Consider the following 27573-nt stretch of genomic DNA (forward strand, 5'->3'; position numbering starts at 1 on the left):
AGAAGTGTTGTCTGAAAGAATTAAGACATAATTTCCTTGTTCACAGCCACAGTCAGGAAAGCTTTCAGTCTGATTATCAGTCCAAGCAATCCAACCTTCACCTTTAAGGATATTCTCATGAAACCGCATTACACTGAAAATGCCTGTTTTGTACAAGCTTTAACTGTTTTTCAGAAAAGAAAAAAAAAAAAGCTTTAAGGAAGCAATGCACTCAGTGACCACACTCAAAAGCAAAATGGTAGATTTTTTTTCCCACTGTAGAGCACTGCATTTTAGCCTTTAAAATTTTGTTATTGTTACAAACATAGATCAGCCTTGAGAAAATCCTCCTCTCTTCAAACAATCTAACAGGATTTTTAGTACAGCTTTTTGAAGGTGGACATGCAGGTACATGTATCATCTGCCACATAGACCACAAATTAAACATTTCTAATTGATGTTGGCATTAAAAACTCTGAGTGGTTACATCCGCAGAGATAAAAATAAGAATACAGGGGAAAAGAACTGTTCTAATTTTGTTTTTAAACAGTGAAATTCACACAAAAACACATGTAAACCACTTGATTAGTAAAATCCTTGAGAGGTATCAACTTTGAAACAGATGTCAGAACAAAAATAATCCCTCGTAGTCTGAGAATCTAGTTTCAACAAACCTATTGGATGAGAACATTGACATCTGACTGATCTCTCACTACAGAGCTAACAACTCCTTCGATCTGCAGTCACTGAGCCTACCTGTAGAGTCATCAGTATAAAGAAAAAAAAAAGGGCCCCAATATAGGAAGAGTATGTGCAAGATTATGTTACATTTCTCTACAGAAGGGTAACCTGGAAACAATGAACTTCATTCAACATACTTCTATTTTGCACCTACAAGTTCACTGGCAGAACATTAGACAGTCAAATCCAAATGCTCTCCTATAAAGCATATACTGACCTATTTCATCACCATAAAACACCACCAAAATTCAGAACACCTTAGTTACACAAAACAGATGCAAGTGTTAAAGGAGTGATCATGAACACAAAGTGAAAAATTCCTTACAATGATACTCACACTAAAGGTATAATTATGAATAACTAGTGTTCATTCTTAAAACACACACATCTTAATATTTCTGAGATCCAACCATAGCCCAAGACTAGGCCAAACAAAATGGGAGAGGGGGAGGAGGAGGAGACAACTGCACTGTCAACCAGATTAATTGGTTAAATGAATATTTAATGCTAGACTATTTTAGAAAGTGACTAAACATGCTCTCTTGAGGCTTCATAGTTAGTCTTTTAATGATATACTTCAAAAAATTGTGCTCAGTTGAAACAGTAAGAATAAGGTATTTCACAACTTCTCACACTCAACAGATCTAAAACCCTGTTTTTCCTTCTCATACCTCATCAATGAGAATGATGCAGGTATCCCTGTAGGCACACAGCAACTTATGTAAAATTACTGAAGAGCACTGACTACCAAGCTGAAAATAAAAACAAATACATATATATTTTAATTAATAAAGAGAAACAACATCTCTCCTGTAGAGACGCAACAGTTATTTATTTTTTTTAAAGCAGCAGATAAAAACAAACAAAACAAAAGACCTGTAGTAGATATACTTTTAACCATGTATACAGAAATGTCGAGTAAGAAGAGTGTGTTTAACTTTCAGGTAGCCTGTTAAAAAGGATCAAAGAAAGAACAAATAGTTTATAGTAGTAGTGGGAAGGTGGGATGAGGAAGAACAATAGATAAAACTGTTTATTTACTGAAAACATTTATGCTAAGCATCGCATATCTAGGAAACTAGCAACATAACTTAAAGGTACATTATTTGTGGTAAAATAATATATGGCTGTATTACATAATCACTATTAAAAAAGAAAGCAGATGGACTACTATGAGGGACAAGCAGAGTACTAAAAATCCTTGAGGGTTTAAGGAATATTATTACTATTTAATTTCCTAATTTAGTATTCATGGAGAATTGTTCTTAGCCGCTATTCTCTCTTGATACTCTTCTTGAAATTATTCTGCTATATAAACCATTTTTGCAATATCTTATTAAACTATGGGTTTTATAATTCCATTTTTATTCTTTTATTTTTAAGAAGGAACCACTGCACCATTCTCACAAAAAGGGGAGAATGTGTTCTTCAACTGAGACTACGAACTGTATGAAAGTTCACGTTGGTATACGAACCTAATTATCTGGGAGCAAAAGAAGCTTTATCCCCAATGCTGAGGGAATCAACTGCAGTAGTAAGTATGTTCTTAAGACAATGAAAACAGGGCAAAAACATTTTGCAACTAACCATAAAATAATGGCAGTTGCAAGATCTGATACACAAATGGCCAACAAGGAAGAAAGGTACTAGTATCTGAGAAATATAGACATGTTTTATTTAGTGATTTTTTAGTAAATTAATGTGGGTGCCATGAACATGAAACAACCAACTGAAGTATTTTATTTGAATTAATTATATGGAAAAAAATATAGCAGTTCAATTGCTGTAATTGACAAACATAATTAGTCCCATCCTAAACTAACCTGAGCTCCTTTTTCACTTGCCAAAGCAGGTAATAAAATGCTCTGAGAGAAACTTGCATCCAAAATTTAGCAATTTTACTTACACTTGTTTACTGTATTTTTTTAATATTTGAAGATTTTGTTTTGATTAGGACAAGTGTTTCGTTGAAACTACATCATTTCAATTTATAATGGAGAAGAGATGTCCTGACTTCACCATCAAAGACTACTTTGACTTTAAAATGAAGTTTCAATAAAGTATTCTAATTGAACAAAATACTTCCAACTTGTGAAAAATACTTTCACTCCAACTGAAGCTAAATGCATACTTTGATATCTTAGAATCATTCTTGGAATGGAATTAACACTTTTGTGCTAAATCTATTTATAATACCATTTCCAGTGTTGATTGTTCCACTTTGTGTTTGTAATGCCTACTAAAGGCATGGTCAGAAACAAAACACCTATAAATATTATTAAAATTAGGAAGATACTGGTCACTCAGTACAAATATGTTAAATATTGCATAACAAAGACACCAAATTCACAAGTGATTCTTTAGGTTACAATTCTGCAAATACCTGTGCATTTGTTTACCTTTACAGAAAAGGTTGAATTCTCAGACTGTAGGATATGGCATTTAAACCATAAGTATTTTGCACAATCCTTTACTATCTCCCTTTTCCACTTTTTTTCCCATTTTTTGTGATTTTTTTTTCTGTTATTTATTCAGCAGAATATAACATAAAACTGACTTATCAAACTAACCTATTTGCAAGGTTATCATCAAGAGGAAGCCATCAACATAGCTCAGAAATAAGGCTTCCTAGTTAACCTGTGCACCCTCTGCTGGCTGGTGCTTACGTATGAGAAAAAAGGAGAAAAGGAGGAAAGGAAAAAAAGAACGCTTTGTGCACACACACACACACACACACATATATATATACACATAGTGAGGGGATTTTTAAGTCTCCAAAGATGTTTTGCAATTACTAAATTTTTTCAACCCTACTTTCTACAAAATACTGAATATGTAACTGTAACAACAAACCAAAGCTGATTTGTCTCAACACAGAACATATTGTTTCCAGCATTAAACATGTTGAGAACTGAGACAGCAACATGGATTTTACTATGATCCATAATTTACATTGAATAAACTCGTTTATTTACATCCCTGCAAGACTCTGGATGCCTACAGGGACTTTGCAGAGGTGCAACCCACCCTGTCAGCTCCAAAGTCACCTCCAATGTCACAGATCCACCGTGGCACACACTGTCCTAAGCCACTCTGCAGTGGTACGACTGCAACCACTGCGCCTGCATGTCCTGCTCACTTCATCCAAATAACTTTAAAACATCACCCTTCAGGCATCTCTCGTTCGTGATAGCGCCAGCTAAGATGCCAGGTCCCACTGAGGGATCCTGAAGAACAGACTTTATGGAAACATAAAGATGAGCAGCTTCCACATTACCCCATGCGGGCCTTTGGCAAGGAAGGAAAACGAGCTTTTCCACACGTGCCCGGATTTTCTGCCGGCAAGTGCTGTTGATGAAGATGACAACTTTGGGGATGTAGCTCTAAAAATATAAAGATAAGTGTTAGTTGCTGTTGATCCTGGAAACACCTTGCCCTTACAGCTGGGGCCCTAGCGCACCCACAGGGCACGGGGCCCGGATCTGAGGTATAAGTTCCCGCTGTGGTGCCTTTCTCGGCTAAACCACCTCCAACAAACCTCTTCTGCTTTCACATAAAAAAATAAAACCCTCGGGTGCAATTAACTTCACTGACGCGCTCCGTACGCCAGCGTCGCGCTCCCCTCAGCCCCTCAGCGAGGCGACGGGAGGCAGCTTAACACGGGCAGCGCCCGGCGGCCCTCACCGAGCTCACGGCGCCTCACGCCGGCCCCGGTGCCTCAGGGCCGGTCTCACGGCCGGTCTCGCCGCCACAACTCCCGCTCCCGCCGTCCCGTTCGCCTCAGGGGCGGCGCGGGAGGCGTAGTCCTTGTGCGGCCGCTCTCCGCCCCTGGAAAACTACAGTACCCGGCGGGCCGCGGGGCAGGCGGCGTCGGAACGGGGAAACTGGTCCCTGGGGGGGCGCCTCGCCCTGCTCCGCGTCCCCTTGCGCTGGGCAAGGCGCGGAGGGCAGCGCGATCGGCTCGGGGAGGCCCCAAACACCGCAGGAAGCCGAGCGCTGCCCGGCGCCGGGATGCGCCCCGCCGGCGGTAAGGGGGCCGCCCGCCGCGCTCCTAACGCCTGCCGCCTGCTGGGCCGCAGGGCCCACGGCTTCTACGCCAGGGACGCGGGGGTCGCCCTGAGGAAGAACATGGGGCTGCTCAGGAGCCTGGTCTGCCAGGTAGCGGCGCCGCGCGGGGGGCTCGCGAGTCTCTGGGTCGCGCTAACAAGTTTGGGGGAAAAAGGAGCCGGGGTTTTGCTGAAGAGAGGGAGATGTGGTTGCGTTTATTGCATGAGACTCTGACCTAGAAACATACACAATGCTGTGCCGTACGGAAACAGGAGAAGCACTTGTATATCTAATATTCCCACTACGTAGAAACAGTCTCATATGAGATTTTATATCGCTTATTTCTTCTTCTAACGTGACTTAATATTAAATTTGCAATGTTTTAGGGAGCATCAGTGTTGAATGAAGTTTTCACAATGAAATAAGATAATCAGCAGAGGTCCTCAGGTAAACATAACCCTGAAGTGTCAGTGAAATTTCTTACAGACAAAATAAGAATCAAACCACTTACAGACTAAATGTGATTTTGTTAACTGATAGAAATGCACTGAATGCTATTGTGTGGAAGTGAGCTGGCAATTCTCTTCTACCTGAAAATTCATTTATCAGCAGTCAGGTAAATGGCCACTTACACTGCTAGATCTAAGGGCGTGCAAGTGTTATTGAAATAAAAATGAGTCTACCTGTCTCTCACACAAAACCCTTTTTTTTTTTTTTTTGTAGAAATGTTTGTTAGTGCTGCAGAGCTATTGGTGTCTGTAATGCCTGCAAGTAGTTTTATCAATGCGAGTAGTTTATCCCATTACCATTTCAGGTTCCTTTTGCAAATAACTCTCTATAAACAGTCTTTTATACCTTTCACACAATTCACCACAAGCAAAATGGAATCAAGTTCAGTAAATTTAATTACATACAAAAGAGATATATGTGCATACTTACACAGTGGAGGATTTTATTCTTGATTGAAAAATTTTGTATTAAAATTGCCGGTCTTAATGCAGACAAGTTAATGACAAAATGTGCATTGCACATGCTGTCCGAAAGCTAATAAAAAGATGTTTTAATTTAGTTCTTCTAAAAGAAAAATCTTCCCTAAAAGATCTTTTGATTTGGTTTAAAAAATAATCCTTTATGTATTCAGCAAGAAAGGTTCATTTAAATTAAATTACTAAGGGGGGGAACCAAGTATTTTCCCAAAGTATAATTTGTTACCAACTGTTGCAACCATTGTCTCTTTCAGGGAAGTACTACATTCAAGAATGTTTGGACGACTCATTCTGCATCTCCTATTGCTTATGAAAGAGGAAGAATTTACTTAGACAACTACCAGTGCTGTATTAGCAGGTAATAAATTTACAATAAAAAGTTACCTCAGCTTATAGTTTCAATACTGTGACGCTGTTTTTTAGAAACGTAGCTAACTTTGCTCTTCCAAATAGTCCTTGTGAATTGAGCGGAATATACTTATGAGCAAAAAATAACTAGATACATAAATCTTTGTTAAATTACACTGAAATTCATTTGCCTCTTAATGTGACAACTGCTTTGGTGAAGGAAAGTTTTTGTGTAACTTTTATGCTGTGTAACATTAGGTTTCAAGTGCACTTCAGGAGTTTCAGATGATCATCATTTTAGGATTTTGCACTAAGAAGACAAATGAACAGTAATTTCCTTCTTTGTGATCCATTAACCAGCAGTATGCTGGTGTGAATGTGTCAATGCATCACAAAATCAGCCTTTGTAACAGGGTTGGTATGATGTCTACAAACTTTTCATTAAAGAAGTAAAGTATTGTTCATACAAAGGTACCAGGTGCTGAGTACTCGCTGCTTGTAATGCATGTTGCAGGTCAGTTCACTGCTCTGAATTCTCACTCTCCTATTCCATGAACTGCTGCAGAGTCACAGCTCAGAAACCACTGGGCACAGGGCAGGATAGAGGATGGGAAGTCCTGTTTACACCAGTCCTTGTCCTTGCTCCTTCTGCTTTTGAAGGAAGTATTAGGGACTGGGAGAACTGTGTTGTTAAGCTGTGGTCAGAACAGTATTGAGGCAATGTAATATGATACATGAAAGACAAATTATTTTGTTGGTGTAAACCACTAAGAGTTAATTAAATTAATCTGTCATTTGCTCATGGTCGAGATAGAAATCTTACCCATGTTTCATTCATACATTGTCTCAATGCTTTCCAGTACTGGGGTAACTTGTCTAACGCCTTTCAAGGTTTGCTTTTGTTTCATCCTCTCCCTAAGGGGAAAACTGTGCACTCTATGAAGATTTTATTCTAGTAGTAGTTTTTTTTAATAAATATTTGTAAATGATGCCATGCCTTTATACTACAGAAGGCAACACTGAAAGTGCCTCAGGGGAAGGTTCCAGGATAATGCTTAGTTTCTGGAATATGCTTTCTTTATAATGTCTATCTCTGAAGTAAGAACATTACTATTAACAGTAACTTAAAAAATTAGAAAAGGTTAGGTTTTAGATATAACTTTATACTAATATTGCTTATTAGGCTTTATTTTGAGAGCAATTTGAGATTAATTATTAGCCTAATATTAAGCCTAATTATTAGGCTTAATTTGAGAGCAGTATTTACAAAGGAAAAAAGGTACCTAGATTTCTGACTTGCCTAAAGAGACGGGATTTGCAAAAGTGGAAAAAGTGTGTTAAATGACTTGTTGATAGAAAGTAGTTTATAAAATGAACTAATGATCAGCAATCATTTTCCTCCAGCATTGCCCAAGAGCCAAGAATACTTTATCAAAAGCCAAAGTGTTCTAAGTCGGAAAAAATAGAAGATGCTTTATTATTGGAATGCCCACTGGTAAGATTACTTTTTATTAGAGCATTGTTGTGGAAAAACAAATTAATATCTTTCAGTGGAATAGATTTAGAGCATTCTTTTCCTGTGAACTATTATTGTCAACATTTTTGTAGAGTTGAATCATTTAACTTATGTTTATTTATTTTGAGAGAATGTTTAGAGGTTTACTTCCCTGAATTTCTCAACAGTGCATTTGAATGCTTCTTCATGAATGTAGAAGATTTTAAAAACAGTGCTGTTGCCTTTATGTTTATGCAATTCTAATTCCTTACAATATAAATTCTGTTGTAATCTATTGTTTATTTTTGAGTTAGCATGGGAGTTTGTTTTCACCAGATCTGTTAACATTAAAAAAAAAAAAAAAAAAAAGGCAGATAAACTAATGACCTATTAAAGCAACTCTGTCCAAAAGCTTTTCTGCTGTTTCCAGTTAATAGATTACATAATTTCCCTCTTTTCTTCCCTTACATTCATAGATATCTGTACATAGATGGTCAGTCTTGCCTCAGTATTTAGACTGAAGCTTGTTCTGTTTTCTCTCAAAGGTCAATTTTTAGAAAAGTTGTATGATTCATTTAGGCATTTTACATTGAGTAGTGTAAAGAGAAGAAGGAAAAGTATTTCTTCATTCATAGGTTGTTCTGTTTGGTTTGAATCCTCTGATTTACTTAGTGGAATTTTTAACTATTAACATTTTGACAACACTGTGCTGGGATGTAGTCTGGAATATATGAGGAAAAATAAATGAAAAATGCAAACAGAAAATCTACAAGATTTCTATATTGTTCTTTGTAGTGCCTATGGTACAGCAATGTTGTGCAACTTGAATATCTTTCAGTTCAAGTTGAAAACTCTGTTCATTGCTATTACAGGTGGATTTTCCATTTGACTTCAAACCAACAATTTTTTTCGTATCTACAGAATTTTGACACATTTGATGCCAAGCAGTTAGACTGACAATCCTTAGTCTTCACGGTGTGATTTGTTGTTCTTAGCTTTTCTGAAGCAACTAATGGTTGCCGTATAATTTCACTGTTTCATAAGAAAAGGTCCTTATGGTTACTCATATGGTGCTGATACAACTTAGTTCTAACAATCTAATTTGAGCACACAGATGAAGAGGCTGGACTCCTTAGACTGTAGAGAACATTTCCCTTTCTTGAGGGTTTTTTCATTTGTGCACTGTCCGTAGAGACTAGGAATATTAGCCCAACATTTGAGGTGCCAAAAAACAAGCATCGTGAGGACCATCCTCAGCAGTTCCTGTTGAGTTACCTTTCAATGATTTATTTTGCAATACTTAAATAGATTTCTCATGAAGTTTGGTATCAGATGAATAAGCAGTTATACTTCACTTATGCAAGGAAAGGAAGTCTTAAATGATGTGTTTTCTAGAAAAAATAACTACCTTCCAAAAAATAAGATAACAGATTAGTTATGTAATAGTCAGCAATTTAGCACAGACATGAACTAAGAGATCCAGGTGTGATTAGGAGGAAGCTTTTCACCTTTAGCTTTTGAGGAATACGTATTCACTTTTGTTTTCTTGTTACTATGTTAAAATGTTATGTATCCTTCTGGTACAAACTTCTTTCTGATAATCTTTTTGTTATGTAGGGGGAAATGCTTCCAAATCCATCAGACTATAAATCTTCCCTCATAGTCTTGACAGCACAGAACTGGCTTCTGCGTCTCTCTGCTGACAGTGGGGAAATACTGGAAAAAATATACCTTGCGGGCTGTGGCTGCAAATTCAGGTATTAACATTGGCAAAGGTTTATGTAACTAACCATCACTAGCACTAAAATGGAGAAAGGGAATCATGTTTATTTTGCAGTATATTAAGCTGTTCAATTTCTGTGCGTTCAGAAAGTATTGTTTTATTGATAATATATGCCTGGGGAAGGGCAATATCTATAATATTTAGCCAAAGGATGTAGAAGTTATTTTTTTTATTGGAGGAAATTTACACCAAATACAGAGCAGAAAAAGGGTGAAATCCCAAATTCCTCATCAAGCTTCACCCTATTTTCCCAGATCCTTCTTTGCTGCTGGTCATTGAACATAGTGGAAATATACTACCTTCGAAACACTCCCTGCAGATCAGAGGACTCATAGTTCTGGGAGTTTTTGGAGTGAAAGACAGCTCATAAAACCTTAGGTACCCACTCATACATATCCTATGGCTGACTACAGGTCTATTTGTGTAGCAGTTTTGCTAGAGTACTATTCCTGCACTCTGTTTTCTTTAGAAGAATTTCAGCAGCTAAAGTATCATGGTCTCAAAGTTGGTATCAAGTTCCACAAAAGCCACGAAAAACAGGCTACTATTTGCTTTTCTCTGACAATTTTATAGCTGTTAATATTGCAATAGACACATACCAGGAGAGGACCTCTAAGAACTATAAAACAAACCTTATAAAGCATAAGAAAAATATGTTTAAAAGTTAAAGTAAGCAGTTTTTAACTTCTCTGTAGGGTATCCATTTTTTTCTTTAAAAGCAGAACAGTTAGAGTTTCTGGCAAGGAGTGTGTTTTTTTTTCAGTTCTCAGAAGTAATGATCTTCTTTAGACTGAAGGATAAAAAAGCAGTGATTTGTGAAGGGACGGAAAGAAATAAGACAGTGAATGTTCATACTTTTAAAAGTTTTCTCACAATCCTGTTATGGAATAAGCCATTCCTGGTATCTAGTTCTGTGGCTTCTGCATTACTGCAAAATCTGCATAGTTACAATAGATTATATTTTACATGAAAATTATTTTAATATTATTATTTAAAATTTTATTAAAGGATTTTACAATGATTAAGACAGGCCTTCCCTGTCTCAAATAGGTACCTCAGCTGGGATACTCCTCAAGAGGTAATGGTTATAAAGTCAGCTCAGAATAAGCTGCCTGCAGTATCACGGCAGGTAAGTTTGTTGAAAAATTCTCATTTTTACAAAATCAATAAATTTACAAGGACAGATATGGAGACATTATGCTTTGTTACTATGGTAGAGGACGATGATGTATAGTATAACAATATAACAAGTATAACAACTATGTTCAATATTGTTCCTTCCCAGGCAGGTATTCAACAGTCTGTACTATTCCATCTTGCTGTATTCCAAGTATTACCCCTTTCATTTGTTGGAATGCTAGAAATAAACAAAAAGGTAAGTTCAGTCTATAATGTAGTTGTATGAGAGGAATGATACAGGCAATTGTCTCAGGATTTTGGAAGTCTTAATGTTTTGGACGCTATTTTTTTAATTAGCACTAATGTTCTTTTAGTGTCTGGTAGTTGTGTTGAGGGAACATTAATAATTCCAGAAGAGAAAATGCAAATGTGTAGTAAGTGCACTACTTCTTGATGTGTAGGATTTCAGAACTTAGAGAAATTATAAGAATTAGAGAACTGTGCAGTGTTTGTAAAGTTCTTTTTACCTCTTTAAAGATAGATATGCTTCTGATCAGTTCCTAGTAATGGCCTATGAATTCTATATACAGTTACAAATGTTTCAAACTTGTATTATCATTGATACCAGGTGGCAAAATATAAATATGTGTATTGATTTATGAGTCAAGAGAAAACAAGCTTTCAGAGGTTGGATTGTGACCTGTAAGTAAGTGTATACATTAGGCGACTGCAAGCCAGATGACAAGTTCTAGTGCTCTGGTGAAAAAATGTCTCTTTAAAGTCCAGGCAGTTCTAGATACAACTTAAATTGGAACAGTGTGAACATGCAGAGTCTGTCTTCAAAGCTCTTTAAGCTATGGTCTTATTTAGAGTCCAGAGCTATTTAGCTGGTGCTGGGTTGGACTGAGGCTGTGAAAAGAGAATGAGCTGTAAATGAAAGAAGGGGGGGTTCAACAATTTTTCATTTGGGCCCAAGAATGGTTAAGGACACATTTCTGTTCAAAATTAGTATTTAGGACTGAAAAATACAAATGTTACCAGTATCAAGGGTATTTTCAATCTGCTTAAGAATGGCATGATGGATTCATCATGGTTATAACAGGCAGAATGTATGAGGAAAAGTATTTAATCCACTGGGCCTGTGCTGATCATCAGGGCAATTGTTACAACTAGGAATAAGGTTGGGGTAGAATTTGGAACTTGAGAGTACGCCCAGAAGAGGAAGCAACCAGCGAATGCAATGCTAAACCTGATACGGATCAGTGGGATGGAACTGTTACGTTACAGTTAGGATTAGGATTACTCTTGAAGACTGCAGAATGAACCCAATGCCACAGCTTTGCTGAGATGGTATGCTACAATAAAGTCTAAGTTCAGACTAGAAAGGTCTCAAGGATAGTAATGAGAGTTTGGGACTGGGAGACTATTAAAGTTTGGGTCTGGCACCTTAAGCTAACAAATGCACTGAGAAAGCAACATAAGGCTAAAAAAAAGACAAGGTCTAAGGGGTGAATTCACCTTTCAGGAACAAACTGATCACTAGATCATTCATAGAGTTAAGAATTAGGAGTGTTCCAGCTTGGGTTTTATTTTCTTGAATTACATTTAAGCCTGTTTTAACCTTATTTTATTTGCTTTTTGTAGTGATTCTGAATAAGAAATGAAAACTCTAGTCTTCCAAACATCTCAATATGAAAAAAATTACCAACTTTGCATGTTGTTATTCATTAAATATTAAGAACTAGTTTGTTTTTTTTTTGTTTTGTTTTGTTTTTTTGTTTTGTTTTTTTTAGTGGAGATGTTCTAAGGAGTAGCACAAATGAATACTTCATAATCATTAAAAGGGTAATCAGCTTCTCATGTATGTGTCTAATTTGAATTCAAAGAGGATCCTGTATTCTGTGACAGCTGGATAGTGTAGTTTTAGTACAGCTGTACACAGTCATAGAGCCATGATTAGACTAGTATTTTACCCTGGTGATGAAGAAAGAACAGAAGATAGAAAATCAGTTCTTTTAGATTGAACTGTTAGCTTTGTTATCGACTTCCTGTGGGATGCTAGGTAATAAAATCTATTCATCTCTTGTAATAACTGGGTAATATGATGCAAAGACATAATGAAAACCAATTAGAAAATAAATGTGCTTGCAGAATATGACTTACCTAATTCCAGGTGTTATTTCAGTGCAAAATATTACAGAAACTCAGCAGAACAGATGAGTTACAGAAACCTTCTTAAACTAAAACACTGGTCATAGGTTTTGGTCAGAGTCAAAAAGGAAGTTGATTGCATAATTAAGTATGTAATATTGCCATTTTGCTTTCTCTCAATTATTTCTTCCTTAATAGAATATTTTTATTTTCCTTTTTCCAGATATTTGGTAATAGTGTTACAGATGTTGATGTTTCTAATGGAATCCTTATTGTAATGTATAGCATGGGTCTGGTCAGGCTCTATAACTTCCAGGCCATCACTGAACAGGTAATGTGAAATTTTTCATACGATCCATGCTATGTTGTGGCAACAAATCATTAATATTCATGTAATGCCACATCGGTACATGGGGATTGTGTCAAAGGATAGAGATCTTGCCTAAATCTATTTACAATCTGAATATACAAATGGATGCACTATCAGAAAATTCTCCTCACACTAGTTACAGGTTGCAAACCATGAGAAATGGGGTCAAACAGGCATTTAAACACATGTAGAGAGGAGTTCTGTAAATGCTAGACCAGGGTGTGATGCTTTTTATATACGTGGTCTGTAGTTACAGCAGCAAATACTAAGGGTAGAAAATGACGGGCATGGAAGATTGTTTGATCTGAAACTGAACCTCAGTGAGACTTTTACATTTGTCTTCTTCCTATAAAAAAACAGATGTTAATTCAAAAGTAAGACTTCAAGCAGCATCTAACAAGATAAGGAATGCAGCAGTAATGGAGCACTAAAATCAAACAGCAAGTAAATATGCATCAATAAACTGAATTGTTCTGCATTATTTTAGTTCATGGAACAGCCGTTTGATTTGGGATGTGAATTCAACTGGAATGGTCAAGTGGGAGTTGTAGGAAAGTATCCATTTGGTCTTCCGTGTAACATTAAAATAACAGGTATTTATGATCTTTGTATTATCTTGGCTTAAATGGTTTATTTATGACTATTTTTAGCAGCAAGAACATTAAAATTACTGTCCTCAGATTGTGCTGCTATGCTTCTGTTTTTTCGTTACAGCAAAAATGCACTTTGCTTTACTTGCAATTACAAGAATTAATTAAATAGGACCCAACGCAAAATGTTCCATGATTTTATGATTTGGTGACTTGCCTAGAAAATTAGTACAGAAACTAGCTATTTGAGAAACTTTGTAAGCAACACACAAAGTGGAAATACCTTCCTCGTTTCTGAGACACAACTGCTCCTGGGAAAGAGGAAGGGCTAGGACAACTGTTAGTAACACCCAGAAACTGTATATAGTACATAAGCAAAAGGTGTCAAAGGAAGTTCAATCTGACTTGAAGAGTCAGAATTCAATGAGACAGGATATAACTTGTCCAAATTGCATTTTCATTTTTCTAACTGTTGGAAATGTGCCAGTTTCAGTAAAGTTAAGTCCCGAGGAGAGAAGAAATTATCTCTTAAAAACAATTCTTATGCCTTAAATCACTAACTTATGAATGTTCTGCTTTATGTAATGACTTTAACTTCTTTGAAACCAAACATTCACTTCTGCTGGTGCATTTGAGATTAGAATTTGATATTATGACTCTTAATAATTGACTAAAGTCTGAGACTTCCTGTGAAACGTTTTTCCCTTTGAAAATACGCTTTCAAAAGCTCAAATGAGGCACTTGAGAGAGGGAAGAAAAAGCAGGTTTCACCAAAATCAAATAATGCATGCTTTCTTTCCTTAAATTTTTGAATATTTCTCTATTAAATGGCTTTCACAGGTGACTGTCCCCATAAAGTGCTTTTGATCTTTATGTTCACAGTGTCATATAATAGGATACAAAACAGATTTATATAAACTTGATGAAATACAGACAAAGATAAAATGCAGATTTAGTTAAAGCTTTCAGTTATGATGCAATGTTGTATCAAAACAGAGTGATAGGTTGCTATAGTTGATGTCTCAGGTTCTGCAAAAAGAAATTTCTCCTTATTTTCCTCTCTGCTAAACCACAATTTAATGGCCCTATGGAAAACACGCTGTGGGAGCTTTAAAAAGAAGCCTGTACTAGATATGTTCTCATGTCTTACAGATCATTATAGTTTTTAGTTTTGATATTTAAAACCAATGTATTGGGGAAAATATTTTTGATCTTGAATCACATTCAAGAATTTGTGGTTAGGAAGTTTTGAACTTAGGACAAACATTTACCATGGCTGCTGGTTGCAGATAGTTGCATTCCTGTGGTTTTTGAGCTTTTTTTTTGAGAATGAGATGGCTGACTGACTCTTCAGTGTAATGTAATGCTCCAGTGAGTGAGATTTTAACAGTTTCAGAGTTTAAACTTGTATTTACTGTAATTTAACTGTTCATAATTTCCCTGCTTATTTAGTCCTAGCTTCCCCACAGAAATTGCCAGAAGGGATGGCAATTAATATGGTGCTATTTTTATGGTGCATTAGGTACCCAAGAGGAAGTACAGAGAGATCAAAACACATAGGTTACTATGTACCTACCACAACCTTTACAGCTATTGACTGGTAAGAAAATTGATTTTGGTCACAGTGGAAAGAATGGAAAATGTAGCTATAAATCTTCATCATATCAGTTTCTGAATGTCTAGAACTTAAAATTATAGCTTGATTTATTATTTTATGATTCAGTAATTTAAACAAAAAACATAAGATATTCTGCTCTCTTTTTTTTTTTCCACAACATATTAGAACAAATACAGGTTAGTGCTGCCAGGAACAACGTTGTGGCTTATGCTTAGATGAGACTGGAAACGAACAAAGGAAACGAATGAAGAGGCTCAAGTGGAGACTGAAAACTTGCAATTCTAGGGAAAGGACTCAGGAACAATGATAATAGGAAATGTTGAGCAACAAAAGCAAGTGACACATAACAGGAAAGAGGGAGTTGAAGCAGCAGAGTCACACTATCACCATGGTTTAGGTGATTATGACCTTGCAGTGTTTTGCCAAATGAGCATAAAAAGAAAGATGTATCTTATGAGCAGCCTATACTGCTTAGGATTGCTGTATTACTGAAAACCATTTAAACCTATCATTTAGTCCATCCACCAGAATTTTTGAGGGACCTTTTTATTTTAAAGAATATATATAGTAAGTCTATGGGGGGAAATATTAACAAGTGTTCTTGGCCTGTTTTTCATTTTCTGGCAGATTTTAATAAATGCAGGTCCTTTGCATATGCCTTCATCCTCAACATTCTCCACATTTTCTGCAGCTGCCTCAGTTTTCATAAACTATATATTTTGTTATATCTCACATGAAGTTTTCCATTTCCTATAGTCCAAAAGACAACTAGAAGACAGTCACTCTCCAGCTCAGGAAAGACTTTCTTTTCCATGGAAAGTGATTCCTTTCAATCTAAAGAGCTAAAGTGCTTTGAAATATGGATGAAAGAAAAGGAAAGAAGCACTATATAAACATAATTTCTGATGTCATGTAAAATCTTGGCACTGTCAGGGTCTGGTTAATTAGCTGGACTAAGCAGGGCAAGAACAAGTCAAAATATGGGTGAGACCTTTGGGACAAAAACAAGTCTAGATAAGAACTTTGTTCTCATAGTAATTCAGCTTGGGTGCTTATGTTCTGCCTGTTTAAACATCCATGCTAATTACAGATTTTCTCTACACTTTGTCCCCCCGACGCCCCCTTTTTTTTCAGCACTTCTTGTTCTGTTAAAGAGAGATGTGTTTTGTTTTGTTTTGTTTTTCAGTTTAAAATTGATGCAGTCATAGCAGCTGTAGAAATTGCTTTTATTTAGCTATTTGATGAAAGTTATAAAACTCTGTACAGAGTACATTTCTTTTCAAGATGCTTCTCTAACTTAGTACACAGAAGACCTGTAGGAATGGCATATTGTATCTCTGTAATTTATCCCAGCTGAACTGAAGGGAGAACTACGTTCCTTTTGCCATCAATTACAAGAATTCTTTAATTTTGTTTATGAACTTGGCTACAGATTGAATAAATTGTGGTCCACACTATTTTGTTGGATTATATCAGAGGATAAGGAATATTTGGATTCAGGTATCTTTCTGTGTTTATTTCTGTTATTTAGGATTGCTGCTGTTAGCCTGTTTCCAGCTGTTAAGCACTATTTTTCTCAAGAGAATAGTGACCCTTTCGATGTGTAATTTGATCTGTTCTTAAGTCCATGCTCATTCAGATAAGATGAATTAATTTTAACTGTTTGCTCAGTCTTTGCTTATGCAGCTCATTTAGAGTGAAGTAAGTCAAAGATATCAGAAGAGCAGCTCAGCATGAAGATCTGAGAACTCAGTAACTTTCCACAGGGAATTCCAAATGTATGCCTGGAGGCTAGGTGAGGAAGTATAGCTAGTGCTAGAAAAATTGTAACAGCCAATGTATTTCCATCAGTCTTCAAAAGTGCTGAAGATTAATAACTTTGTTATAATTTAGAATTGTAAGCATCAATAGAATGATGATCGTTCTGCTACTAATGGTCTTAACGTTACCCAATATTTGCAGATACCCCACCTTTGCTATTTGAAGCATCTTCTCTGGAGAATGCATTTCAAATCGGAGGTTACCCATGGCATTATATCATCACACCTAACAAGAAGAAACACAAAGGAGTCTTCTATATTTGTTCTCTGAAAGACAATGCTTTGGTAATATATTCAGGTAGCAGCTTCTCTGGAATGAATGTGTTGTCACGTTTGTCCTGACCTCTCCTTCTGAGTAGTGCTTGAAGTAACAAAGTCCTTTTTTCCAACATGGCACTCGCATAGGGATCACCCCACATTGTTGTATCTGCTATCCAGTGAAGTCATGTTTTCTCCTGAATTAGTGTTGCTTCTGTGATTTCCTTAATTCCAATACAATCATAGCACTGCCAGTGCTACGTAGCGCTGTATTCCCATCTTTATAGACTCTAGCATAATCTCATACCTGATTCCTTGCATGGTAACATCTTAATTCATTTTTGACTGTTCAGCCTACCAAGTGGCTTGATGAAAGAAATATTTTAAGTTTCAAGACACTGCAGAATAAGTTTCCATAATGTTTATAGTTTATTCTTGATTTGTACCTTCTCTCTCTCTCTTTGGAAAGACTTTATTAATCAGCTTAATACAGCATCCCTATTTATTTATTTAATGTGCTGTTCGTCATATATTCTTTTGCGTGAGCTCACCATCTCAGGCTTTATTTTGGATCTGCTTTTGACCTGAAGATACTTCTGTAGTATCAGCAGCTTCTGGCCTCTTAATTCACAATTCTTCACAAAAAACTTCTCATCTGTGAACGTCCTCATTTCTTTTACTAGCCTGATTGAATCAGTGATCCCTCTTCTGTCTCTTTTTATCTTCAAAACATCTTTCACAACTATAGCTGAAGATTAATTTTGATTCAAAAGGACTTGAACAATCCTTTCTCACCTGTTGTGTTTTTTTTTTTTCCTATATGGGTTCATGATTTGAAATTTTGAATGATTAGGTTAGCTGAATTTAACAGAAAGTAACTGCCAAAATCCCACAATTTTGACCATTTTGCTGCTGAAATCACAAGCTATACCAGGCTTATACATTCCACAAATACTTGCACAAGAGAGGCTGAGTCTGAGTTGTGATGCACAAGTCAAAGTTTGTACTAATGCTTTTCTCATGTCTTGACACAACTCAAATTGCTAGAATTATTTGAGTGTTTGCAGAATGTTGGGTACATCTTAATACTAGTTTTAATATTAAGATATTTAATATTAAGATATTTTAATCTTAATAGTTTTACGAGAGGTTGGGCCACGTATAATCATGGTACAAGGCCATTGCTCATTGCATATTTAAAAAGTGTTGAAACTGGTCCATGGAATATCCATGAGAATTAGAACTGTCTGAGTTGTTATTATTGATGTCCGCTGCCATCCTTTCTGATCTTGTTTGTCAACAATATTTATAAATCTTCAGAGGAGCATGGAGAGGAGCTGAGTATTTCCTTTCTAAATTAGATCTGTGAGACTTTAAGTATAATAATATTCTAAGCTTTCCCTTCCTTCTTCAGGCAAAAAATGGCATACAGGATATGAAATGCTGTTCACTGGAACCTGATTGGATATATTTCCATCCAGATATGTCGGGCAGAATAATCCATGTGGGACCAAATTTGATTAAGTATGACCACTTTTCTTCCTCAAATTTTACTTTCATTAGGTGAAAAGTTGCAGAACTGCATAAATTCGGTAGTTTGATTATTTGTGGGCCAAAGCACTGTCATCAGCTCCTAGAAAGTGGAAAAATGATGAATTTGTCAGAATCAGGAGTCCTGGTAGAAACACCTGCAGATTTCTACATGAGGAGTGTGGGCTTTGGCAGTCAACACTAGATTATGATATGAAAAAAAAATCTAGGACCAGTGTTAAAAATTTCACTGATACATGTAAATTACAAAAATAGCTTATTTCAATTTCAGTTATTTGTTGGCTTTAAATATACCTGTGGTTTTTGTTTTGTTTTGTTTTTTAACTATAAATATAGAACATTTGTTGCAGGTGGATTTGGATGCGTGACTCATTTTGTGATTTCTGTTTCTTTTAGAGTCTTGAAGCTTAAGGAGGTTGAAAGTAATACAGACCAAACAGAAATTTCAGAAGACTTTATAATAGTGGCCAACAGAGAAGAAAGCTGTGTGAGTTTAACAGGAATTTCTGATGTCTGAAATCATTGTGCATGATTTTGAGCAATACATGGGGTTTTTATGTATATTAGTAATTGCTGTATTTTATGGGCATAACTCAAAGCTTTTTGAAGGATCTTACTCATCTTCATTGGACTTCTATTAAGCTGAAGGAAAGAAATTTTGAAAACAAATTACATTTTCTGGATAGTTTTTTGAATCCTCAAGTCTTTTCACAAGTTCTCAGCATTCTTTAAGATGTATAGTATAACTATATCACTGATGTAAAACATACAAAATGGTGACAGATTTCCTTCAAATGAACGTGTTACGATGGATAATTTTGTGCATCTCACAAAAAAAAGATGGTGGCAATAGGGCCATGTGTTGCTAATGCATAAAACAAGATCCCAGAGTTTAAAGCAAAGTCAGAAAGCAAAAGATGTGAAATAGATGCGTTGTCAAATAGGTATAAAGAAACTATAATGTTCTGAAGTCCTGAGCCTTTTTTTTTTTTTTTTTTTTTTTCTCCAAAGGTGAACAGCTCTGTTACTGTAACAGCTTCTGGTCGAGTGGTGAAAAAGCGTTATAACTTGCTGGATGATGACCCAGAACAAGAGGTAACTGATGTTCCGAACAAAAACAAGTCATGGACTATTTAAGAAGTTTAGCTAGACAGAAGTCATTCCTGTTACAGGTGCAGTGCCTGTAACCATTAGCTGTATTAATCTTTGAGTTCTTCATCCATGTTCTGTGGCTGTCTTTGTCTCTTTGACTTAACTTCAAAGTATCTCACTCCCCCATCTGCCTCCCACTTGTTTTCTCCACTGTTGGTGTTTGTTCTGTGGATAGTCAGTTTCTTTTAAGAACTGAGCTAATGCCCCATGACACGGTCATAACTCCATGTGACTACAGTAGCACAGAAATTAAATGTTAATGTGATGAACCATTACTCTTCCTTCCATTCAAACGCTTCCTTTAAGCATGTCTTCCAAAGTATTTTATGAACTGGAAGAAGCATATTTTTCCCTGCTTTAAATAAAAGACTAGAGGAACCAAGTCAATATAATCTAAATACCTAAACTATATTTTCTCTACCAGCTACTTTGATTTGATTGCAGGAGAAAGTATTCAACACTTACTTTAAGTAACTGCTTCTTGAGAGTGAAAACACCACATGCTGTGTGTTGAGTCTTCACACACACGGCCTCTTCAAGAAGCTGTGAAGAATATTTTGTAGCTTTCTATCTAGAGCTAGAATAAGCACAATGGTTAAAATTCATCAGTTTCTGGCAGTTATTTCTGTTCTTTATTTCTGACGAAAAAGATTTTACTGTTGTTAAGTACAGGACAGTCCTCCAGGTCTGTAGTTTATTTCTATTCACCTCTTTCAACATAATAAAAATTACAGTCTGCACACTGTATTTTTGTTTCCTGTATGTTATATATAAAATGCATCAATTTGCACATTAAGACTGTTCAGAACATCAATTTTCTTCTCTTCCATTCTTAAGGAGTTTTGCTAAAATACATTAGACACTTTGTCCTGGGAAAGATGCCTGTTGTGTATCAGGCTGACAAAGTTTTCCTTTATGCCGTAAGACTTAAGAATTAGAATGTTTCCAGTTCTTCTTTTACCTGAAAGAAATAGCTGTACAATTTAGGAAGAAGGGAATGTGAAATATGTTTCATACATGAACTTGGTTTTCTTTTTTTCCTAAGACATTCAAAATTGTAGACTATGAAGATGAATTGGATTTATTATCTACTGTGGCAGTTACTCAAATAGGAGCTGATGGAAGAGCTCACCTCGACTTACACTGTAACGAGCAGGGGATTCTACTTAAGAGTATTCCATTACTGGAATCCTGGGATGTGGTGAGAATTCCTTTTTTGCTTGTTTGTGTTTTCTTTTTGTTTATACTAACATTTCCCATACCTGCTTATATACTGTTCTGCATTAATTTTTTGTTCAGATTTGAAGTAGATATATCAATTGTGTTGCCAAATGTTATGGATGAGATTTGCACAAAATAATAGTCACGACTCTAGAAACATAAGTATTACATCAGAAAGTAGTTCATTTATCTGAAAATCTTCATGATTTGAAATCAGTGTTTGTTGGTTGGTTGTGCTTTGGTTTTGTTTGTTCTGTTTTCTTTTAAGTCTTTCTGAAGTATTTATCAACTTGAATACTCACTCTCTGGCTAGTTACATCAGCTTAACTTTATAGCTCATAAATAGTCTCATTAACTTAACTAGAACTACTCATACATAGAATTAAGAGTGGACCCCACTGTGTATATTTGGAGAGATGCAATGGTTCATATAGTCCAAATTTAGGTACTAACGTAGATGGTCTGAATTATTCAGCACCTTTGATGCCTCTTTTATCATCGTGTATAGGCAACTAAGGATCCTAACTTAACTCCAATGCTTTAACTTGTGCTTAGATTCCTAAAACAGGTGTGTAGAAAACCTCTGGAAGTTTAAAAATTCTGTCACTTTTCTGGAAGGGCAGACTGTGCCCCAACACAAATTTCCTGTCTGATCAGGGAGATAACGCACACATAGAAAATGACACAGGCACAGTATTCTTAGTAAGCTGTGGAAATGGAAGCTGAAATCAGAATTATTTTTCTCATTTCAGACTTACAGTCATGAAGTTTACTTTGATAGAGACACTGTGTTACACATAGAACAGAAGCCTAACAGGAGGTTCAGCTGTTACGTTTACCAAATGGTCTGTGATACTGCAAAAGAAGATGAATGCTCACGCCGTGAAAAAACAGAAAGAGTGTTTTGTAAAAAAGGAGGGAGAATTTTTGAATATATTTAAGACATAACTACAGCAACTTCATTTTTGATGTTATTTAAGGACTTCATACATATGAATTAGTCAGCTACTGTTTTTCCTTCAGTGTTTAATTTTAACATTTCGTACTTTTTATGAGAGGTTTTTTACTTCCTTTTTTCTCTCTGATATTGCCCACTTGTTTGTAGTCCCTAGTGGCTTTTAATGTGTTTACCAGGTCATCATTAATGCTGGCTACGGCATTTCTTGGTTCTCTTGAGCAACTGCGTTGAAATATTGGACGTCAAGGAGAAAGATGTAGACTCACTGGTCGTCTACCATCTGCTGTGTTCTGTCTTCCATAGTTTTACCTATGCAACTTTAATATAGACTGTAAATTAAACAAAGTATGTAAAACTGGATAGGATAAAGTTTATATGTAGTAAAAAAATGGCAGTTACTATTAAAACACTTAAACAAAATCCTTCTGTTGATTTTGTTTCACATAAAACCACTTGAGTTTGCTGGTTGCCTTTGTTTTGGTTTAAATAAGTATGAATAAATAAGGCATGTTTATTGCCTTTTGTATATATATATTTTTATTATTTTATATGGATATATTTTCTTTTTTTTTAAAAAAAGACATTTTTCTGTATTTCCCCATATTTAGGTTCATGAAGGTTCAGTCTGAGCCAAAGCTACCATGAGTGCAGCATGTCTGATACATGAAAGTTCCATGTCGTATGCTCATTAAAAATACAAATGAACAAACAAAAAACAAGCAACCCCCAAGCTGTAGATTTTGTGGTCACAAAGTATGACCATGCAAATGACCAGGCGAACTGACCAGATGCAAGTCAAAGATGTCCTCTGGGAGACTGAAGATGGTAATAAACAACAGTGGAAATACAGAGCAGCAGCAGCAACACTCTACTTGCACACTAACTTAAGAAAGTATTCACTTAATAGCCAGGAAAAGGCACTTGTCTATTACACTACTATGTAAGTATCAGGGAGACAAGAGGGCAGAAATTAACATGAATCTGTAGGATCCAGTACTTAAGCAGAATTTTCTGTTCTGAGTGTGTATGGATTATTTATTTGTAACTAAATTCCTTTCACTAGGAATCTGTCACATCAGTCAATGATAACAAATCTAAACTACTTTACCATGGACAAGAAAAAAAATAGCCTAACTGAAAAGTAAGGCTATAAATACAATTCCTTAATTATAGAAGCAATACAAAGGAAACAACTGCTTTCTTTTTTCAGATACTCAAAAGTCACAACAACAGTAAAGGAAAACAGAGGTGCATTAGTATATAAACAAGAAAAAATATTTTCCTCTTCTGTTGTTTTCAATCTGTGTTCTTGGCGAAGCATAACACTCTGCCTTTGTACTCCCTGTTGTCCTCTGTCCTTACTCTGCAATCTTACCAACAACTAATGACCAGAAGTTGACCAGTTGGAGAAGAATGCTACAGAGCTGTTTTTCATGATACTCCTCATCTCTTTTCTCATCGCTATTTTTGATGTATGCAAATTGTTTTATATAGCTAGTAACACAACTGATGAAATTTTACTGTACTGTTGACAAGTTGGGTATCTTTATTAATAAAGAACTACTACATGAAAACAAGCTGATAAGACTTAAAAGATACTTAGTAAGGAAAAGTACAGTTGCCAGATGGTTGTGAATCATCTGTTTGGGGCCAGAGTAGATGGAGTGAAGCAGAAACACTGAAGCTATTTAACAGCTGATTTATTTCAAGAAAGGCGTCGTAATCATTTTGCTAGCCTTCACAAGAACCACACAGAGAACCACGCATGGGAGAATGCAGAGAATTTTATGGGAGATTTTTGCAGTTAATGACTATACCAAACCCACTACCAACATGTGATGTTTTTGACATTTTCATGACGTACATGTAGTTTTCCGTATTGGTATTTCATGATCATTTTTGTTTGAATTGTTAAAACAGTTATTCCCAGAGCAAGACATTTACACTTCATTAGAGGATTGTTTATTAAGTGGTGCATGTTCTGTTCATGAAGATCAGCTTAAGCTTTCAAGATTCTGCTGTGCTTTCTAGTGACTTATTTTGAAGCTACTGTGGACTTGTAATTGCATGTTAAATCAACAGTTGTACGTAGGTGTCCATCTATTGAAAAATGCAGCAATTTATAGTGAACAAAAGTCAGCCTAGACTTTGATGAAGAAGATTATGGGCTTTGTGTAAGAAACAATCACTCTCTATACACAGTATGTTGCTAAACTACACATAATGGCAGATGTTCCATCATGGAAGGTCACACCTAGATGTTTTCATTCAGAAACAGGAGAGATGTTTCCGTTCAATTTAAAACACCTAAGTTATTTAAGAATTGAGAATCCGGAACACCTAGCCCTGAATACTTTCATGCATATACTCACAGCCCTACTTAGAAATGGGCTGGGACACACCAGAGAATCTGAATCAGTGAATACTTATGCATTATGCTTTTCAAGTTGTGAACAGTAGTGTTGACTTCTGTACCTATGCGAAGCCCCAGAACATTCTAAAACTAAACTTTTATTTAAAAGGGATGAAAATCCTGACCACAAACCTATAGATTTTTACATTGCAAAAAATAACCCTATATCTGAACCAAACACAAGTATCTGCATGCTTGTTGGCAGTCCACCCGAATCAACTTTTTATTTCAAATTAAAGCCTGAAACAAAATCAATCCAGCAGAAAAAGGTAGTACCTTTCTTTGCCAGGAGATTTTATATGTAAGACACCTAAGCATTTTTAGTCATGGCTGCTGGCAGAGCTGTGCTACTACGTTGTGTCAAATTGATACAAAATCTGAATAAAGGCATTAGATCTGACCTGTAGAACTATGCTTTCATGTCCATATAAGAGGAATGTAGAGAACTTTTCTCTTTTTTCTAATGTAAACTAGGTTACTTAAAAGTCTGTTACACAATCTGAATAATTCAGTATATTTAAGAGTGTCAGTATTTGTAAAGTTGAGAAATTCTGAGAATGCTATTGTGGTTTCAATTACAGAGATAAAAAAAATATTCTTGCCCATCATAATTATCTCTGCAAGCACCAAAACGTGACATTAGTACCAAAAAAAAAAAAGAAATAAGAAACAAAATTGCTCTAAAAAAAAAAAAAAGGAATAAATTCTTCAATATATTTTGTTTCCAATCTATAGATTCAGAAATTAAAATAAATAAAATATATATAAAAATAAATTATATATATATATATATATATATATATCCTTCACAGGCAGTAGCTGACTGCTTTATTATCAGGAAACCCATTTACTGTTAGTTTTTTGATTTACAAAAAAAATTGGACTAAGGAACTATTCATGTGAAATTCTGAGTTCCCTTACTTTGTTTTTCAGTGAGTGCTTATGACTCATGCAGTGGCTTCCAGAGTCTGTAGAAAAGGCCTCCAGTAATTAGATCAAATACAATCAAAAGAAACTGGACCGAGTACATACTTTAAAAGATTGAAGCTGAAAAGCTCACACTTCCATTATTTTCACTAGCAGTAGATGCACAAGAAAAAAAATATATATATGTATGTATACAAAAAAGGTAAACATATACATATGAACTGTTAACCCAAGTAGAGATTCTCAAATGTATATTTCAAACATAAAATTGACAGGACCTTAAGCCATTCTTGCCAATGTTCCCAATCAGGGAATCGCAGACGCGTTCTGCATTTTCTAGGTTTCTTTTTCTTCTCTTCTGGATATGTCCTGTTACTTCAACAGCAGAGTTTCTTGTTCATCTTATTCTCATTTTGCCTTTATTTTGCTCTTGTCATTGAGAAAAAATACCTTCTTATTACTTAACAGTAACTGAAGATCACTGAAAACTCACCAACAAAAAACTTTTTTGTTTTCCTTCTGGAACTGTGAGAGCTATCGCACATGATGGAAAAGCTTATGAACAAATTAATTTGCTTCCCAGTTATGATAGAGGTTGCTATTAGGAATATCTGGTAGAAAGATATACCACCTGCATAGAGTGGTATGTAGAGGGACTGGGTGTTTTCTTAAATACCAGTTGTGAGGGACTGATGTTACCCAATTAAAGCAAAGTTCTCTGGGCATTCTGTAACTAAACAGGTTAGGGACTCATGAATTCATTTGGGGTTTCCCTTAAGGTTGCTTTATTCCTACTTTCTGCTGCAGCCAGTATGTATAAAACCTAAATGATATGAGCAAAAAGGGGAAATAGTCAAAATGTGACTTCCTAAGGCTGAGCCACGCAAAAAAAAACAAAAACATATATATAGGGCAGTGACTGAGTTCTTTTCTTTACAACTGTCAAGTATTGCCACTGTCAGAAGTACAGTATCTTTAAAGGACTTTTTTTTTTTTTTTTTGGATAAGGTGTGTGAACTGATCTAATATATGTGTATTATGTGTAATATATGTATATATGTCTCACTAATAAAAAACACATGGCATATCTGTACATTCCGAATCTTTTCTTTATCTCCATGAACAACTGGAGAAATTTAGTTAGTCCCTCCTAAATCAAAAATTCAGATATTTCTGGGGGGAAGAGGGGGGTGAGAAGAGGTGCATTTGAAGGATAAATTAATAATATAGTAACTGCCAACTAGTCCTATTCACAAGAAAGTTTCCGTGTATCAACATAAATTCCACATGCCTCTCTTGATACAAAGACTGAACAGGCCATGAGTACTAAAGCAATTAAACACATATTCCAGCATTTAAAATCAATTTTAGAGATTTTTAAGGGAGCATCTTTTTTTCTTTTTTTTTTTTTTTTTCTTTTCTTTTTTTTTTTCCAGCTATTTCACAATCTTAGATTTTCAGTGAAGACCACTTGAAGCTCTCTGGTTGCTAGACTTGGCATTTGCGCAACCATAACTTCAGCATTTATTTTTACTTTACTGAAGTTACAAAATGATGACCTAAATAACCTCCAGAAGCACCAAAAGACTTTTTTCTGCCAACTCATTCTCATGTTTTTAGATTAAATAAATTCAAAGGAGTCATACTGCTCGCTTTGGATAAGTGATTACAAATGAGCTGCATTTTTTTTTCTAACAATGAAAGCAACTAGGTCCCCTTCTTGCAGAGTGAATAGTTAAAATGATAAAATTATAAGAACTGCTTTGGTTGGTATAGCTTAACAGCTCATTTCATAAAATGGGAGTACAATTCCTTATTCTTGCATGGGTGTGGAAGGAATATACTTCTAGGAATATTATATTTTAAGGGAAATGTAAGTGCAGATTCTTAAGAACAGATAAAGAAAGCACGGAAGGAGAAGCTGAGATTCACTAGAATTACTTTGCACAGACTGCCAACTCCCAACTGTTGACACCACATTTCAATTATGGTCCTTTATAATGCCAGTGCCCCTTATTTCTACTGCTTGAAAGCTGGCTTGATTGT

The 27573-nt window shown here is 35.7% G+C and overlaps 2 protein-coding genes across 8 annotated transcripts in view; one reads left to right on the forward strand and one right to left on the reverse strand.

Moving 5' to 3' along the window:
• METTL8 (methyltransferase 8, tRNA N3-cytidine) overlaps window positions 1–27573 on the reverse strand; it is a 116517-nt gene that overhangs the window by 47424 nt on the left and 41520 nt on the right. Inside the window, exons 1-3 of one of the 6 annotated variants that reach the window (XM_027461928.3) lie at window positions 4405–4545; window positions 3998–4103; window positions 1392–1472 (exon numbers count right to left, since the gene is read on the reverse strand). The exons of 2 other annotated variants lie outside the window; for them this stretch is intronic. In XM_027461928.3, coding sequence (XP_027317729.1) covers window positions 1392–1396 — 5 coding nt within the window. In that variant the 5' untranslated portion in view covers window positions 1397–1472; window positions 3998–4103; window positions 4405–4545. Of the gene's footprint in view, window positions 1–1391; window positions 1473–3997; window positions 4104–4258; window positions 4373–4404; window positions 4546–27573 lie in introns of those variants that run through there. 3 more of the 6 variants (XM_072040956.1, XM_072040955.1, XM_072040957.1) reach the window with 3 other exon arrangements.
• DCAF17 (DDB1 and CUL4 associated factor 17) lies at window positions 4732–26620 on the forward strand. 2 transcript variants are annotated; one of them, XM_027461927.3, is made up of 14 exons: window positions 4732–4878; window positions 6008–6111; window positions 7506–7596; window positions 9214–9353; window positions 10430–10508; window positions 10665–10754; window positions 12873–12980; window positions 13507–13612; window positions 17190–17332; window positions 18720–18829; window positions 19253–19343; window positions 19868–19951; window positions 21054–21209; window positions 22796–26620. In XM_027461927.3, exons 1-14 carry the CDS (start codon window positions 4732–4734, stop codon window positions 22814–22816), a joined length of 1470 nt encoding a protein of 489 aa, XP_027317728.1. In that variant the 3' UTR covers window positions 22817–26620. The 2 variants fall into 2 exon arrangements, with proteins under 2 accessions (XP_027317728.1, XP_012954334.2); XM_013098880.4 differs by lacking the exon at window positions 22796–26620 and adding an exon at window positions 21982–22719.

Source organism: Anas platyrhynchos, chromosome 7 (assembly GCF_047663525.1).
Source record: "Anas platyrhynchos isolate ZD024472 breed Pekin duck chromosome 7, IASCAAS_PekinDuck_T2T, whole genome shotgun sequence".
In the NCBI taxonomy this organism is placed as follows: domain Eukaryota; kingdom Metazoa; phylum Chordata; class Aves; order Anseriformes; family Anatidae; genus Anas; species Anas platyrhynchos.

What these genes read in the sequence shown, in the direction of transcription:
- DCAF17 (XM_013098880.4), top strand. Translation starts at nt 4,732, where the DNA reads ATGCGCCCCGCCGGCGGTAAGGGGGCCGCCCGCCGCGCTCCTAACGCC. An exon ending in GGCTGTGGCTGCAAATTCAG is followed by an intron (nt 9,354 to 10,429) that starts GTATTAACATTG and finishes TGTCTCAAATAG; the next exon opens with GTACCTCAGCTGGGATACTC. An exon ending in TCCAGGCCATCACTGAACAG is followed by an intron (nt 12,981 to 13,506) that starts GTAATGTGAAAT and finishes GCATTATTTTAG; the next exon opens with TTCATGGAACAGCCGTTTGA.